The following is a 19,297-nucleotide window of genomic DNA, read 5'->3' on the forward strand; positions in this document are numbered from 1 at the left end:
AAAACATGTTTGATGTTTTTTGAGGACATCAAACTATAAAAAGTCTGTCAAGATCATCTTGAAGTGCTCAGAATTTTCAGTTGAACTTGCACCCCCCATCCTTTAGGTGGCAGTATGCCGAGTGGCCCAGTGGAGTCAAATAATATAGAATTGTCCACTATGTAATGACCACAATGCATCAAAAGTACATATTTCCTTTAGCCACTTTGTCATGGTTAGCTTTTTGCAAATTGAGATACATTTGTTCTAGTTCCCTCGATTACAAGAATCTAAATGATATTAAACTATTTAGAGCTCCAGACTGTGAAGTGACAGAGACGTTTATTCTGGAGAATCCCAGGACAAACAAGCGGCTCTGTTCTGGAAAGGCCTCTGGATCACCCAGAGGATCTGTGGTGGAGGGAGAGAAATGTTTGACTTTCCCCTCTGAATGGATCGATTTTTACATTTTCCTGCATGCAGAAATTTTAACTGCATTAGGCCTTTGATCAATGCACCAGCTGTTACTTCATGTTATTTTTTATTACTCCAACATTCGATTAAAGATTTGTTTGGAGGCTTAGAACCAGAGCTGGAATAGGATCGGACGTTTATAATGTCTGCAGTAAAGCACCTCTTTATCCTTTATGAGATCACTTCGGCTGCTGCCTCAGAAGACATACGGTAAAGGTTTTTAGTTTGTATTTTATTTCCTTTCTTTGTCTCTTTGTTTTGTATGTGTGCAGGGCAGTCGATCCAGCTATAGCATATTAACTGTGGTTCCCTCAGAGCTTTATTGTATAACCCTCCATTCTTCATTCTCTGTTTCACAATAAGAGTCCAGGTCTCTTCTGTGTGGAATTGGCATTCAGTTTGCCCCTCGATCTCTCTAATTGTCAATTATTCTCTGAATATGGAGCCTGGCTGCTTGGGCTGTCATTAAGCTGTGTGGCGTAGCAGAAAAAAGCCATCGCAGCGAGTAGGTACGGCCACGCCAGCAGCCCCAGCAGGTGGCATTTCAAGAAGCAATCAGCCGCTGAGCTGAACATGTGTGCGCCGCAACAGCCTCGGCCAGGCTCCTTCTCTGTTTATCACTGTTTATTACACCAAATATCTCACATGAAACAAATGAGCTCGACCTTTTCTGAATGAGTCACCTTTTTTTCTGCTTGAGAAAGTGGCAAATAACCTAAGACACTGCAGAGATGAGGAGTGTGTGCTGATGGAGGGAAGAACGAAGGAGAGCTGTGGGCTTATTTCAGCTTCATCAGTCACTAAGATGCCTGCAGTTTGATTTCAGCTCAGGAAAAAATAGCTAGGTAGAAATGGCAGCAATAGAGTCACTCAAAACAACAAAAAAATATTCTTAGTCTTCAAAGAAACTAGAAAAACACAGAACCTTGCTACAGAATTCATAGTTCTTGAACTTTTTCACATTTTGTTATGTTACAATCACAAAATTTTGTATGTTTTATTGGCATGTCACTGTATGTGTTCGATCAACAAAAAGAAGAAGGGAAGTAATACCAGATATGGTAAATCACAGAATCTTGCTAAGTATTTTTTGTCACGTTTCTAGTGCAAATATCTTAGTACACTTGAAATACACAGAACTAGTAACTTTTCAGCTCGATAGAGCAGCTTTAGCAGCATCAGTGACTAAGTGACTAAATTTGCAGATCCGACCTGCATTATTTTTCAGAAAATAACTGTATCAAGTCTATGCTGGAAAAGTATGCTGCTGTACTTTTCCATACAATGAAATCTCTATTCTCACCCGCTGGTCAACACATTGGACATGTTCGGCTCTGCATGGAGCCTCATAGATCAGAGGCCTGTCATGGCTGCAGATGGATGAACAGTAAACACGTTGGCTAGAAGTCAGGAAACGAATGGCGCTCCATTCCAACATTCAAATGAGCAAAAAGTAATTTGGCATTCTAATGAGGGGAAAGTAATATTAGTGAAAAATGGCTGATTTCATGCTGGAGTTTGGCTTTAGACAAAGCTGATGACTCATTTGAGTAATCGGGTTATTAAAAATGTTATTGACACTGAGGCAGATCTGTATTAAACCCGTCCATCTAAGGATGTGACATAAGGCCATTGGACTGTTAAAATACATAGTAAAATTATCCCCCATTGGAATGCTGCTGCGGAGCCATTAGCAGAGGAATTGCTGTACTTACACAATACCAAACTCATTTCAGCTTGCATTAAACTCAGGCAGTAAACCACGCATGAAGGACTACAATCCTCCTCTTCTTCTTTTCCGTGTACTTCCTTTGACAACAACAACAACTGCAGAAAAATCTGCAGCCATATTCTAATTCCACGCCTGTCATAACATCCTGCCGGCTTCCTGGAGTCTGCTCAGGTAGGAAGAGGAGGATATGGAGCTTCGCACATTATGGTAGCACATCTGCTCAGGTACGACAGCGAGGCAGAAATATGCCTTTTTTTTCTGTTTGGCCTCAGATGGAGCCACAGTTTGCCGGCAGCACAGTTGGATGTCAAGTAAATTTACAGAGGGATCCAGAGAGCAAACTTCTCTCTGGATCATTAAGGGATTTTAATAAATGAGAATCCTGATCATTCAGTAAACACTGACACAGTTAACATAGACTGACCTGAAGGTAATAATCTCTTAATGAAATCATCAGTTTGGGTTTAATGTTTGTGACAACAAAGCTACCATTATCCAAGTTCATGATTTATTTAATTTAATTGCATGATTTATAGTTTGTAGATTATTTGCAGATTTAGGTGTTTTTCATGTTAAGATATTTTAATAGTCTCTAAAAAACATATAAAATGTTCTTGTTTTTGCAAATATACAAGCAAAGAAAACATAATATAGCTAATATTTGGGCTTAAAGTTTTATAATCATTTGAATACAGATATTTAAATTTTTTTGTTTTATTTTTTATCAATTAATAATAGCAAATACAAATCTGTAAAGATTTAAATAAGAAAATATAGATATAAGTAACAAATAAAAACATATTTATTTCCATATACTTGCTTGGAACAGTTATAAGTCTTATTCCATGTTAAAATTTAATATTTGCAAATAATATAAGGCTGATTTTTAATAAAATATAGTGTAAAGCTACTTACTTTTTAGAAGGTAGACGGCATTTAAAAGTATTTGCTCAGTAATAGCTTTAACATTATGGCTATGCTAAATATATTTTAAAGTTTGGACTTCAAACATGTCTTATTTTTATTGCCCCAGTAAATTAGTCCTAAAAATCAATTTTTTGATGAATTCAAACAATTATTGGTTTAATGTGAGCTTTGCATTAAATTTTACTTCAACATTTTCATAATTTTACAGTATTTCCAAAATTTTTTGTTTTACTATGTCCACGTTTTTTTTTTCTTTTCGTAAATTAAACACACAGGGATGTTTGGTGTTCTCCACATAAAGAGACGTAACACACACATGATGTTTGAATGGGGAGAAGAAAGCAGAGAAGCAGAAGAGGTGGATGAAGAAGGATGAGACAGAGTGAAGAAGCAGTGGGAGTGCTGAAGCACAAATGAAGCCGTGTTGCGTCGGTACTTCAACAAGCACTGCGCCATTCTACTGAATCCATCGATCACTGTTCTTCAGCGGCAGCGCCGCCGTGTGTGTGTCCTTTATCTTTGAGAGGACCAATGTTAAGAGGACAGTTTTTACACAGCAGTTTATACATAAACTGGCCTTCAGCTTCAGGCCAAACTCAGGTTTAGCGTGGGAATTTAGAAAGATGATCAAAGGTGATATGTTATCATTTTAAAAGCCAGTCTTCAGTTTACTTTGAATGTTTTTATCTGCTTAACTATTTGCTGACACTAATGAGCTACATGTGTCATATCTTCCATGATCAAATCAATGCTTCCAAAAACCCTTCCTGTCTCTCTTTAGCTTTTGTGTGTGTTTAGGGCTGTGATATATTTAAAATTTCTTAAAACGCAGAAATTCAAGAATGCATATTTAAGCAATTCAACTTGCAAAAAGTGCTTTTTGAACAGGTGTTAAGGGAAAGATAGAGGCTGCATTGCCAGTGGTTCAGTGGTTGACAGCCAGTCAGAACAGCTAACAAGCAAATTACTTTTAAATGGACAGATATCGGATATTATCACTCAGTTCTTGCTTCAAAATGAATAGTAGATTTAGATTACAATTGTTGCTTGTGATGTACAATTGTACAATTGACTATAAATAATTTCAGCATTTAAAAGGCTTTTATAGATTTTTAACCTCATTTCTTAAAGATGGCTGCTAACTTTTAATATGAGACAAGATCTGAAGTTATACTTGAAAGAACACATGGTAAAAGTGCTGCTGATTTCTGTATCAAAAGCATTTTTTCCACATAAATTCTGTTCTGCTGTTGCTTGTCCTTTCATTTGTGCAAGCCTTCATCTCTGTTGCTCCAGATTTTCTAGCAATATCAAGAGACTACTCGAATGCAACATATAATAGTATATATACATACTATCCCATGTGATATGCATTAAAACTCTGCTACAATATTTCTAGACACTTCTTTAACTTACTTTTTTATATTTATTGTACCTGCCTAGTATCCATCTTTTTGACTAAGATCAGCAAAAGGCATGAGGACTTTGCTGATAGGAGAGAAAATGACAAAAGCCTGTGTAATTCCTAATCTTACTGTCCAACCAACTGTCAACAGGAGTCATGTTTTATGAATATGTGACTATTTCAATGCAGACTGTTATGAACCTATCTCAATATTTACACAATTACATTGAACATACCTGCATAGGAATGGGTCTTGTCTGCATAGAGCTTCAAATTGACATCTGTTGCAATTTGGCACTATGTGCATAAGCTAAATTAAATTGAATTAAATTTTAAAGAGATTCTTTGAATATTTCTGTGCATTTGCACATTGTTAATCCAACCTGACAGAGCTAGAACCCCAAAATTTATGTGCACGGAGAAGGAGTTGTCACGACCTCAGAATCCCTGCAGAGGGTTTATTCAGCTGAAAGATTTACTGCTTTCATCGGAAAAATGTAGAAATTTCTCAGGGTTCAGACGGGTGACAGTGGCATGTATTTGCAAACCAACACACACAGCATATCTGCTCTGAGCCTTGTTGCTCAGTGAACGTTGATGCTTCTGTTATATTTATACTAATGGATTTCCTGTGTAATGAACTGGTGTAAATTTTCCCTTCATTGCTTGTAAAAAGACACGCCAGCTCTGCAGTCGCTGCGTTGTTATGCTAATGGTGGCGGCAGTGATGCGCTCGTTCAAATGAAATGAAATGTGGGCTCAGTGAGGCGAGGAAACATCCAAACACTGAGAGGTCAGAAGGCTTTTAATTTTTCAAAATGTTGTGAAAATGCAACTTCGGATGCACTGAATATCAACACAGCCTTCATTTTAATTAGCTTCCTTTTTCAAGTGAAAATTACCAGAGCTGAGATGAGGCTCTGGTGAAATGTGACTGTCTCCATTACGGGCCTAAGCATCCAAATCCACACACAGACACCAGTGACAAGTTTGAAAATCTTTGCTTTAAGGCTGTGTTGCTAAGTGGAAGTGATAATAAATAAGCTTACCATTGTTGTTTCAGCAATGGAGCCAAAACTGTTGATAAAAATGTTGCAGGTTACGTTGACAGGGGGACCTGCAGAAATGACACAGAGTGAAAAAGAAAATAAGAAGTGAGACTAAATGCAGGTTTATATGTATCGGTTGATTGTTTTTATCTACACAAATGTTCATGTGGAAAATAATCATTGAATAAGCCATTAAGATGGCTTTGCTTTGGTCTTTATTAGGTATCATTTATACTGATAATCATAAGAAAACCAGGAGGTTCAGTTCAGCACAGTTCATTCTTCTCCCGCATTTTAATGTACTAAATGTCCTGAGTTGATTTGTAACAATTTTGGAAATTGTTTTAAAACGTAAGTGTATTGTTCTGACTGAAATCTGAAAAATGAAAGGAAAAGTACCTAAATAATGACTCAGTCATGAAACATTTGATTGTTTTAAAGTGAACCACAGTGCCTCAAAATGTTTTACCAAAAACTAAAGAGGTTAGAAGTAAGTGAAGATTGAAGTTTGACTCAAAACAGAAAAAGTAACACATTTCTTCAAGATCATAAAGCAAGAATACTTAACATTTTGTTGTGCATGTCTTCAAACAGATAAACATGATTCAGTTAATCAGTTTCAATTGATTAGAAGAGTTGATTGCAATATTTCCTGTACTTTAAAAAAACTCTCACACATTTGTTATCCTACTAGATTATTTTCAGAAATAACCTCTGTTGCTGCAGTACTGAAAGCATACAAGCAACACAGACCAAAAATCTCAGAGGAACATTTCTGACACCTTGCTTAAATGCAAATAGAGGTAGATAGTAGCCAGGTATACCTAATAAAATGGCCTGTAAGTGTACACGTGTATTTTATTAATTCATTTCATTTGCTATTTTCTTTTTTAGGCACAGCAGATTTCATTCTCTTCAGTGCATGTTTGGCTTCTGGTTGAGGTGTGAAGATGTCTCTTTAAGAGAAACGTTCATGTGTGATCATAAACGGAGACAGCATCAATGATAAAAGCGGAGTTCAGTTGACAACAGACTGCAGGAAGTAAACAAAGCTAAAGTAGCTGTCTGACATTATAAGAACAGACTCAAATAATGGCTGAATGAATAAGTCAAAACCTCCAAACAAACCTGACAACATCACAGCATTTGCCTGCTGAGAGCTGGGTGACTTGTAAACACATCAGAACAAATAGGGAAACTAATGGCGACAAAATAAATTTCAAACAAAATGTGAAACTACAACTGTTCAAAAATAGTGTCGGTTCAAAACATTTACTTTCTTCTCTCCGGGAGCAAATGAGGCTCTGGAGGTAGTTTACAGATGAGCGAGTTACAGTGACGGTAAGCAGAAAATCAACACACTTCACCGAATCATTGGATTTCCAAGTTGAACAAACACAAACAGGATTACCTGGTGGACCAGAGCTGCAGAGAGGAACAAGGAGGTTGACTCAAAAGAAATATTACTGCTCAGTTTTAATACCAAGCTTAAGATAGCAAAACTGATCACTCATCTTTTTTTCTTTACCCCTCCAGGGGGTCTTTTGTGGGCTCTAGTGTCCCTTATATGAAAGTAGGCTGACAGAAAAGGGGGAAGGAGAGGAGGGGAAGACATGCAGCAAATATTGTCAGGTCCGGGAGTCGAACCCACGTCGAGAACTCAAGGCCTCCAAACATGGGTTGCGCTAACCCCATGCCCCGATCACTCATCATTTTAAAGATAAAAGCAATGAACAACAAATTTTCATATGGCAGATTTCATATATTCATTTTTTTAGCAGAGGTTTGGTTGTTCACATTTACCTAAGAAAACTTTAACCGAATACTGAAAAGCAACAGTTCAACATAAAACATTAAACTGTTTCATGTTGAGCAATATCTTTAATATTACGATTTGAATATTAAAATAGCTTTTTACCAATTCTGTTTCAGCAGGTTAAGATAAAACATAAAGGTATCAGTTTGTGACAATAGGAACAAAAGACGGGTGCTGTTGTTTTATTACAAGGCAGTTGGTATGAATCTCAGGGTTCTTTCTATTACTCTACATGACCGCTTATGTCTGATTTTATTTCGGTTTTGAACCATCAGGGTTATAATTCATTCCCCGTCTCTTACCAAATCTGTTTGATTCCAGGCTTTTCGTCAGCAATCAGCAAAACAAACATGGTACAGTCTGCGGGGTTATTGAATACTTAAAGTTTAGAAATAAATGTACAAAGGGTTTTTTTAAGGGTAGAATGTTCAATTTGTACCATTAACAACCCTATTTTCTTCTATTTTGCCTAACTGGGACTTGAATGTTTCTCTACTCTTTTACTATGTGCTATTTCTTTCTGGATTGACAGCAAGCTTCTCTTTTAACTTTGGAAAAGATAACAAAATAAGATGCAAATACAATCAACATGACTGTAGAGGTGTAAATTCATCCATGCAAAAATCTAAAATAAGGAAAATCTGTTGCAGTTAGTTACTTTCAAAGTGAAGGAATACACAGAAATCAGATTGAACAAATAGTTACAGCTTGCAACTACAGCTCTAATGTGCACATCTGTTTCAAAGAGTTTTCCAGATTGCTTTAGTGGTTCCTGTAGTTTTAAACATTGATAATTTGGTGTCATTAAAGCTTTGTTAATCTTTCCCTTAAAAATGGTGATTTGCTTTCTTGCTGACAAGAAACAATTCCAGCTACCATCTGGTCGAAGAGGAGCTACATTGTTGCTGTGTGTGCTTAGTACGAGGCAGCATCTCAGTCTCCTGAGAAGTATACCTCTGCATCCATGTGATATGGTTGCATTGTTTCAGAAGTCTTTGGGTTTTACTCTATAACATGTCAGCATGTCTGGAAAACAACTTTGCTTTAAGTGGCACTTTCACAGATCTGAAAAGAGAAAACAGTTTAGAAAGCTATGTTGTAAAAGCCACAAAAGTTTTACTGCAAAACAACATTACCAACCTAAATTGTTTGCATATACCCAGACTATATGTGCATAAAATCCTGACCATGCACCATTCTCATAAATGAAGACTTTTTTAATCTATTAATGAGACATTGAGTAGTTTTTAAATCAAAAGTGATGTATAACAGTCTATTCAGCTGACATAATGTATCTAACTGTGAGTAGCAAGGACAGATACAACTTTGCCAGCTTGTCTTCACATTGATGTGCTTTATATTTATTTTATACCTTGTGAGGTAAAAATGTGGCTTTGCATGACAAAATTTAATGTTTAATGAGTGAACAGGCTTCATCACTGTCATCCTCTGATACATGATGATGTAACTTAAGGTCAGACTATGCCTCTTGCAAACAACACCCACACACACACTTGCAAAACATGGACACAGAGTTTGTGTTTAACGTCCCTGACTCAACGCGATGTCTAATTCCACTTGCTGGGGGCTGGCTGCGAATGAAGGAAGGGGTCTGGATTATTTTGATGGCCAATTACTCTTCCTGTCACAGTCAGTCGAACGCTCGAGGCCAAGAGGGGGAAATATCATGTCAGAGTCATTCACAGACATACATGCCCACCCACACAGACGGAAACACAACTGTGGTTAAGGCATGGAGTAGGTTTTAGAAGTATGCTTAAAAGAGGAAATAAATCATTAAAGTTTGCCTGAGGCAGTCATTCTTCATGTGAGTTATATGTACAGCATCCTATTAGAAAGCAGATATTACTTACATGATAGTGAGATGGTATAATGATAAAGTTACAGAGATGAATTGAAACAAGATGACATGAAACTCAGAGTTCGTTTCAAGTTGTGCAACAGAAACTTGTTGAGCAAAATGTTTACACAACACAAATCTGACTGAATGTAATTAAAGTAAGTAGGTAGAAAATATGAACAAGATGACTATTGTTTATTGAATTATCTTAAACTGCTCTTTATGTATTAGGAAGAAACCAAATTCAAAATGAACAGTTCAAAATGCAGCTATTTTTAAGTAAAGGTGATTACACAAAAAAGATATTTTGAAACTGACACAAGCATTAAGAACAGAAAGCATTTGGCTTGAAATTGATTGTGAACTAATTTAATTTGTAGAGCAAATGCATCTTTGCATTGCATATTTGTACATTTTTTTCTACTTCTTTTTCCACAAATCCAAAATTACAACAATATCAGCTGTGAATTACAGTTTATACAAACTTTGTTTCTGACAGAAAATCAGCCCTTTTCCCTCTGATGAGATTTCAACCACCCCACAAATCTGACCGACTGAAAGGAGAAACAGGCTGGGAGTAATCACACTTCAAGACAAATGGACTTCAGGTAAATAACATCCCCTGCTGAGGCACCTGACTGTATCTGTCTGATGTATGAAGCCTGCACAAACCCGGTGAGTAAAAACTCTGATATGTCTGAGGGTTTATCCATAAAACCACCTGATATTACATTATCAGAGTGTTTTCTCTCAGAAGGGGTCTGCAGGCCTAACTCAAGTCCCTCGCACCCTGGCTTTGTTCAAAATCCCTTCATCAAGGTCCTTTCACTGTGTGGCAGGACGGAGGTGAGTAGAGCGATGTCACAATTTGTCTTTCCTTGACATTTCTTGAAGTGTATGATGCAAAAAAACTACAACAAGAGATGAGGGGAAGCTTAAAACCCACCTTCTTATTTTCTGCCACAGCAGTTCATTTAATACCCATCAAGTAAAGGGCAGAAGGAGAGAGACTCACTCTGTTTTATAGCTTTTTCAATAAAACAGAAGATGGGATGCAGCAGAAATAGACAGAAAGAGAAAGCAGACACAGCTCATTAACTGTCATGGAGGACAGGCTTGCAGTGAGTCACAGGCTTCTGTAGCTCTGCTCTTATGTTAGCCTCAGCGTGTATGAGCTCACAAACACGTCTGTGCTTCCATGATCCTTTATTACATAACGCCCGGTTTGCAGCTTGAATGAAACACAGATTTCATTCACTTGGATTTGCACACTAAGTTTATGATTTTTCATATGTGTCACAAATGATAATGCAGAGAAAACTTGCTTGCTGAGTTTGATGCATTTTTGTGGGATAAAAATATTTGTGGTCTAAAAAAAGTCTAATGACATAGTTCCAAAATTTGCAACAACTTTCCTTGTAAATCTGTAAATAGTAAATTGCTTAGATTACTTTTGTGTCGTAAAAAACCCTACATTTTCATACAGGGTCAAACAACTCATCAACCTCATATTAGAGTGAACAAAAACAGAACACTCATTTTCTAAACACATCAGTGTAAGAATAGTTACTACATTGTTTTCACTTTTATACTTAGCCAACACTATTTTAAAGCACAGACTTTGTGCAAATACCTTTAAATAATATGTAATGTTTTTAGTTCGATAGTGAAATACTTAGTTAACCAGCTAAATATTTAGTTTGACAATTAAACATTTATCTTCAAACTAAATATTTGGTTAACAAGTGAAATATTTAAGTTGAAGCTACATATTTAGTTAACAAGCCAAATAAATAGGTCAGAGAGAAATGAATGAAAATTTACTTGCTGATAACTGGAAGTGAACTACCAAAATTAAAAGCTGGGTCTTTATAAACTCCAGCTTTTGAATCGTTTCATGTCACATCTTTATCACTGATTTCTCTCCTCATTTTTTGTACTACACTGAATATTAAAATAAAGAATAAACCATTATAAATGCATACTAGCTAAATACTTAGTAATTTTGTAGCTGGCTCAGAATTAAATGTATTCTTTAGTTGGTAAAGAAAATATTTAGCTTCCAAATTACATATTTAGTTTGGAACTACAAAATTTACAATTGATTGGAAAACATGGTGAAAATATAACTGAGAAAAGAACACCCACTTTTCCCCTCTTTTGACAAGCTAAATAACCCAAACTATTGCTGCTAATCTTTGACTGGGTAATTTTACAAACGCCTCCCCATAAGATGTGATTCTAGTGCAATGATTCAGTACGACTAGAAATATATAAACATAGACTTAATCTGTTTACCATTTACAAAATGACTCGTATGAATAAACAGTGTTATTTAATTAACTAAGTTGAAGCCATAGATGGAAAATGTGTGATATGAATCTTTACATATGCATGTTATATGTTTAACTTTACAGTCGAATAGATTTTTTTATATTGAAATCTCCATTGACGTTTTTAATTGCTCCCCTAAAGTTGTGGGTCTTTTATTGCAAAAAAACTCATAAAAGAAAATTAAGATAAGCAAAGAAGCACCTGAATTTCTGGGAATAACAAATGTCACTGGTAGCTTAAATTAGCTTTTGCAAGCCTGAAAAATACCAACTCTGTGTGTTAGATAAAAAGCTCAATCTCTCATGGAATTTCATTCATTCACTCTTGCGGAGAATCATTATCCCAGGCTCAGCGCACACCAATTGTGCATTTGGGGGAAAGTGAAGCTTGACAGACCTGCCATACTAATTTAATGTTGCTAAGTTATGATTGGACAGTCACTGTCTGGGGAGTGGAGTTTAACTAAGAGTAAAACCACCATGTGTGTTTGCATCCAGTTAGTGGAGGGACAAAAATATTGGCATCTTTTTGACTTTTTGTACAAAACCACAAAAGGTCCTACTGGGTTTTACTTTGTAACTACAAGTCCTTGTAACTAACGGTCAACAGACATTCTTGTTTGAAAGTAAAGACATATTGCATGTACTGTGAGCACATAATACTTAAACAATTAGAAGTTTTCATAACCATTGAACTTTTTTATGCTTTTTCACATTTTTGCCACAAACTTTAATGTTTTAAGAGGGAATTTATGTGATAGATAAAACATAAATAGTCCATAACTGCAATTTGTAACAGGTAAATACAATCTACCTGCAAGAGAGAATCTACTGAGTCATGAACTCTCAGTTTTTTGGGGGAGTTTTCTGAGAGAAAATAAAAATTAGTCTTTCTTCCTTCGACTTCATCATTGTGCACTGGTTTGTGTTAGTTCATTAAGTTCGGTGGTAGTGAAGTGACAAAATCTTTAAAAATTTCTAGGGGCATGAATACTTTTCAGTGTGTGAGGATCACACAGGCTCCATCAATAAGCAGACTCACATAATAAATGTGACTACAGAGACACACATTCTGTAAACACATACAGATGTGGAGATGCCCTGAGGCATACAGTAAACACACTGTTTCATGCACATCCGGGCTTTTTACATGCCTCATTACTTTTTCACCTTCTGCAGCTGATATGATTTAGCCTGTTACACACACATTTATGCATTTCTTTACTTCAATCCAACAAATATAAAATCCACCATCTAAGGCTTTTCGAGAACATTCAACCAAATCGAAACAAAAGTAGTTGTGTGGTTCTTAACATCAAACGTCACAAATAAATGTATCTGATCAATGTGAGGTGAACAGGTCTCAGGCTTTTTTAAATCAAATGTCCTGTAACTAACACACTCACTCATGCACACACACACACAATGGGCAGAACAATCAAAGCTAGTCCTGCCAGCGAATAAATTCCCCTTCTTCTTCTTCTTCTTCAGCTGAGCTCCACTTTCATTAAAAACAAGTGACAACAGCAATAAAGCAGAATGAAACAAACGGCTCGGCTCGGCACTTCTGCTAACAACATCCACCGAAGCCACTTTTACCGCAGAGCTGCTGTAAACGGCCCCTGAGGTCGCCGGCGCCAGGTGGGTCTGGGATTTTCCTCAATGCAATATCTAAATACAAAAGCCCTGGGAACAATATGTACAATATGTACAAGTGAAAAATGCCCTGTAGCCATCCCACAGAGATAATTTATGCTAGAAAAAAATAAAAAAACATGCATATCATAAAAATAAATGTTTTATTCTAAAATGTTTGTAATTGATTTAACTTTTTCGATGCTGATTTGATTGTCCTAAGTTTTTAAACAAGAGTTTGATGTTTTTCTTAACTCTGTTGGAAACATGGAAATGTACAATTATTGATCCCTGGTTGAGGTGTGTAAAAAACTATAAATTCTTGTTGCAGCAATATAGTCTCGAATTGAAAGATTAAGGGGAAAAAATTACATTATTTAAGTATATTTGTTCTGGGGAAAAAAATCAATATAAGAAAATAATTATTTTAACAAACAAAAAACACTAAGTAAACCTCTGGTGAAATTTGTATGAAATTGGGTCATCAATTGGTCTTTCACTGGAATAATTACCAACGCATATGACCAAATGAGCCCAGAAATGATTAGAAATAAACTGAAAAGAAGGAACACAAGGCAAAACATGTGACATAGAGAGATTGTATGAAGAGGAATGAGTAAAATATATCTTTTTATGCTCTAAACTTGGTAAATATAGATGAGTGATTTCTGCCCTGCAAGCTTGGCAGAGATTATTCTTTAAAATGTAAATATTTCTTTATTTATTTCCCACTGAACTCATGTTAAAGTTTGTACTTTTCTAAATGTGACAGCATGAGATTACAGTGCAGTAATAAGATGAATTTTAAGCTTTTTATGCATCTTACCCTGGAGTCCAAACAAATGTCTCTGTATGGCCAAATTCCAATGACTGTTTTCTCATACACTGTATTTATTTCCATTTGCATGTATTATTTTATGATTAAAAATTTAAATAAAGGGTTGAAGTTTCTTGTGGTTTTATTACATAATGTTTTAAAACAATCCTAGACCAACCAGTGGTTCAAAATCTTAAAAATAGTAGCAATCTTCTATTAAATCCCTCCATTTAATCTTTACATTAGGAATTATTATAAATAAACTCATTCATGTCCCATTTGAATATCTCCATAGTCTTATTTATCTGTGTTTCTGTTTTAAAAGACTGTATATCAGTGAATAAATAAAATCTTTTCTTTCCTTAATGACTCTTTTCTTTTCACTCACCATCCTGTCTGTTGTTTCAATCCTCAGACAGTTTTCAACAGAGATGCTCAGAAAAAGGAAGGCTGATTAATGTCAGAGTAGTTCCTTTTACCGCTTTGTTAATGGATTATGTGTAGTGTAGGAAAACAGTGAGGTTGTTTTTTTTCCCTGTAGTGAAGATTTTATCCTTAGTGTGATTCCTGAAGAGACAATCCTTGAGCTGTCATGACATGACATGATTTGAGGCCCTGGGACAGTTTTACTGTTATCTCTTCATCAACACAACCGGAAATTAGGTTTTTTGACAAAACCCCCGAATACTTGTCTTGTCTCTGTTTCGTATTAATGCTTTCTGTTTGTGACTACACTCCTGATACTGGGCAGCGTTTTGGATTAATGCATTCACTTCCCTGCAGGTTATTCCATCTCTACCAAATGCCATATGTTAGAATTATACGCCAGGTGGGAGAAACAGCAGGGGGCGTTGGTTGGTGCAGTGGTGATTCCTCAGGCCAGCTGATAACCCATGCAACTTATGTGATTACATCTTGCAGGACATTTGTTTTTTGTATTTTGGAGCATCTAAATTTTAAAATACCCGAGTCAAGAGTTCCCAGCAGTAACTGGTAGCATCCATCTGAGGTTAGCATTCAGCTAAACAGTCTGAGTCTTCAGGTACTTACTAATTACCTTTTCAGTATCTCTACAGTATTATCAACCATTGAATTATGTTAAGGAGAGAAATAAACAACTATATTTAATTTTATGTAAGTACTTTATGGAAATACCGCGTGATGAAAGACGGCAAACCTTGCATCAGTTCAAGCTGGACCAAAAGGTTCATTTATCACCTACAAACTTTGAATCTGTGAAAAATGTAAAAACAAAAATTAACAAAAATGGATCTGTGACTTCTAATCTTTTATGTAACCAAGACTGACTTGACATTATCATAATATTAGACGTGATATTCAAACAATTGAATCATTTAAAGCAGACTTAAAAACAACAAATGGTTAAAGTAATGTACATTAAGATAATAAGCATAAGTACAAATAGGAAAAACAGACATAAAACAATAATAACCAACATAACTTGCACAAAAGAACAAGCAACCCATATTGTGGTGAGTTTTATTAGGTAATCTGCGGTCACAACCAAAGAAAAACCTCTAACAAATATCAAACAGTGTCATAAATTTTCCAGAAAACATATATCATGACTGATGTCATAAAGAATGAAAAGATCGAAATAGGGCAGTTCAAACAGATATAAGTCATGTTTGGGCAACAAAAGCAAATTGGGTTGGTTTCCCATGTTATGTGAACATAATCTTGATGTGAAAAAACATTAGAGTGAAGCTAAAATGAACCCAGAAAGAGAATGTGAAGAAATAAATGCTCCAGAACTTTTATCTGTCTATCTGTACTTTTGTACTTTGTATCCTGCTATTAAGCTCTTTGCTAACAACACAGCACACATACTGTTTGTGTTTCATCAACTTGATGTTAGAGTTGAAATGGTCCTTCCACCACTGCACCAATTCTAAACTCAGATGTATTTATTGTTGGCGACAGATCTGTCTCCAGAGGCTCATCCAAACCCACATCCTCCGATCCCCTCATCATCCGCGCGCCGTATTCAGGGACCAATTAACTGGTCAACAAAACAGCTTTTTGTGCTGACATCTTCATTTTACACTAACTCGTCACTGCGGCAAACCCAAACCACTGAATGGAACTAATGAAGCAGCAGAAATCAAACACACCTCGTGTTTTCAGACGAAGAAGTGTAGGTGGTATGGTGGAGTGTGTTCCATTGTCGTGTCTTGAGTGGGTTGTAAAACATAGATATTTGGAGAAATTGTTGCTTTCTCTATGTCTCCTGACACCCAATTTAAGCTTCTCTAAGTGGCACTCATACCCAGAGAGCTGAAGTTGAATTTATTGTCATCAACAAATGAGTTAAGCAAAGGAAAAGAAAGTAGAGGAGAAAAAAGAAAAGTCAGTAGCTACAAATTACATGAATAAGAGGCTAAATTACATCGGATTGCCTCTTTTGCAACTGAGCTGCCCTCAGCAAAAACTTTTACAATGGCTGTAAGACATTAAATATTTATAAGGTGTAGCATATATGGTTTGGGGGAGGTAGTTTTACTTTTATTGAACTAATATATATTCACTACACATGCTCACAGAAGAACAAACAAGGCTGTGGAAGAAAGATTTTGAAAATGTATAAAAAGACAAAACCAGAGGGTTATTTTATATTTTTCTATTCCTTTTGCTGTTTTGTCATGATGTCCAGAGGAGGTGATAATTCTTCTCTTGTCAACCATCCATGAACATTGGAGTAAAATACCAGGTCCATGTGGGAAAAATAAACTTTCTGACTTCAGGGTGAAACAGTGAAATAATTAACATTTTATCAAACGCTGAAAGATTTAAATTCCTAAAAGTTTTTTGGCTCAGCTTTGAAAAAAATAGCCAAAAGTCATAAAACTAGACTTTGGAGAAAAAGTTCTTGAGGTTACTCTGAAGATTACTGAATACTTTATAAATTTTGTAACAGTTTTTATTCACTTTCAGCTCCAGGTTTTTAACAACATTTTAGCTTGATTCTATCATAGAATATATTATAAACTGCTAAAATTATGGATTAGAAGTTTTTATTCTGTGTCCTAATGTTTAGAAGTAATCAGCTGAAACTGATTACTTCTAAAGTTCTAAAATATCTTGGACTGTATTTGGTGAAAATAACTGGCTTTGTTACAGGTTATATAAGTGCTGCTAAACTAGTATTTTCAGATTCATTACACCAAGAATGATATATTTTGGATTACAGCCAGTGAAAACCCCTAATCCAGTTTGAATTAAGTAATTCAATAGCTGATACAGAACGTTTGGCTTACTGAAAAGTTGGGACTTCCTTTCCATTAATTTTCCGTTCCATTAGTTTCATGCCGATGTGGTGTGACGAGGAGCACTCTGAGCCCAGAGAGGCCTTCAGATCCCGAAAGAGACTAATAATTAATTTGTGATTGTCTTATCTGTACACTAACCATATCTAAGTTTATTTAGAAAAGCAACATAAACTAATTGTCATCCAATCAGAATTCAACCAGCTCTGTTGCTTGGTAGACAATTAATTAAATTATTTTGCTGAGGGCCTTCATCCAAGCTTAGGTCAAGTTAGTTAGTAAGAGAGTGTAGAGTTTCTTAACATCAACATTCAGATATGAATGTGAGAGTAAAGTTTTTTTTAGCTGGTCAGCTAGCTATGCCATTTTACCTATTAACTTTTGATAAAAACTTGGAGTACCTTGTTAAAGGAACTGTGGTGCTAGCATTTTTTCTGTCATATAGGTAAATTTATGTGCTATATAGTAATTTTCATTTTTTTATGGGTTCATAAAAAATAAAGGACACAATCACACAATCAGCATCTTAGGTGAATGTGTGTACTTACTTTTTATTGACATTTAACCAAATGATGCCTGCTGACTGTGTTGCTTTTGTTGTTGCTAAGAACATTTAGCACAACCAATGATTATTCCCCAAGTTTTTCTTTATTAATGCTGTCATTAAAGCAACAAAATCATTTTTTATGTTAAATTATGTCTGAGGTAGTTGTATTTTTTAATAATAAAGAGGGAAGAGGGTCAGCGGGTCACGGTATATGAACCATATGTCATGATTCACATAATGGTACCTGCTGTAGCCACTCTACTGGAGGTTTCTTGTTGCTAAAAGGAAATCATGACTCTCTTCTGTCAGAGAGGCTTGCTGAGGATGAAGGATTGCTGCAAAGTGAATGACTCACTGCAACCAGCTGGGCTTTTTACACAGATAACTTTTTACTAGTGGGCATTTAATGAACAACTGTTGGGATAAATTAGATTGATTTAAATTGAACTTCAAACAAATAGGTTTCCATAAATCTGAACCTGTTGCCTTGTAATGTCCTTTGAGATTGAATTAGTTGTGAATTAGTGTTCTATACAGTGGTGTGGAAAAGTGTTTGCCCACTTCCTGGTTTTCTACTTTATGCATGTTTTCACACCTCAGTGTTTCAGAACATAAAACCAATTTAAATATTTATCAAACACAACCCAAGTAAACACAAAGTACACGTTTAAAATGAAGGTTTTTTTAAGGTTTGACAAACATGAAGGAAAATTGGAAATCAGGAAGGGGGCAAACACATTTTCACATAACTGTAAATAATCTTAAATTACATGAAATAGTTTTTTTTGCCATGTTTTTCCTAAGATATGACACTAAAGTTGCTGGGCAGTGACAATGAAGCATTCGTCTTTTTGTGTTTCCTTCAGTCTCAGTATCTGAAGGAGATGATTATTAATTATTGCCCATTATTATTTTTAGGATTTCTAAAACCTGAGAAGGAAAAAAAACAGAAAACCTTAGCCAAGGGTAGTTTCTTAAAAAGCTTGAAATCATAAGCTTATTTAGAAAAGCACCAATATCAAAATTTGGCTTATTTTGATATCCAGTACTATTATTGCTGCTATAATTCCCAACCCACCATTAAAAAAAATTATAAATAAGCTTCATCTAAATACCCTCACATGTCCAAATAAATACCACATGGTCAACACATACACAGCTGGAAAATGAGCATTGGTTGTCAATACTGGCCTAGTTTTTCTTGTGTTACCAATACCAATATGTTAAAAAATGAGTCGCATGGACCAATACTGATGTTAATGCTGATATGTCATGAATCCCTAGGTTTAAAACAATATTTATTACTTTGGCTCTCTGCAGTGTAGAGAAAAATAAGCATCCAGGATGCATAAAAATGCTGAAAAGCTGCAAAATATCAAAGTCCAGTTTGTCTCCTGATGTAACATTTAAACAATATTTCAACAAGGCTTGATTT

General features: G+C 35.6%; 1 protein-coding gene across 4 annotated transcripts in view; it reads right to left on the reverse strand.

Moving 5' to 3' along the window:
- The window catches only part of glra1 (glycine receptor, alpha 1), a 117,087-nt gene that overhangs the window by 41,696 nt on the left and 56,094 nt on the right, over nucleotides 1-19,297 (reverse strand). For all 4 annotated transcript variants that reach the window (XM_032554666.1, XM_032554668.1, XM_032554667.1 and 1 more), the window contains one exon: nucleotides 5,567-5,634. In XM_032554666.1, coding sequence (XP_032410557.1) covers nucleotides 5,567-5,634 — 68 coding nt within the window. The remainder of the gene's footprint in view (nucleotides 1-5,566; nucleotides 5,635-19,297) is intronic.

The sequence above is a fragment of the Xiphophorus hellerii genome, chromosome 23 (assembly GCF_003331165.1).
Source record: "Xiphophorus hellerii strain 12219 chromosome 23, Xiphophorus_hellerii-4.1, whole genome shotgun sequence".
Taxonomy (NCBI): Eukaryota; Metazoa; Chordata; class Actinopteri; order Cyprinodontiformes; family Poeciliidae; genus Xiphophorus; species Xiphophorus hellerii.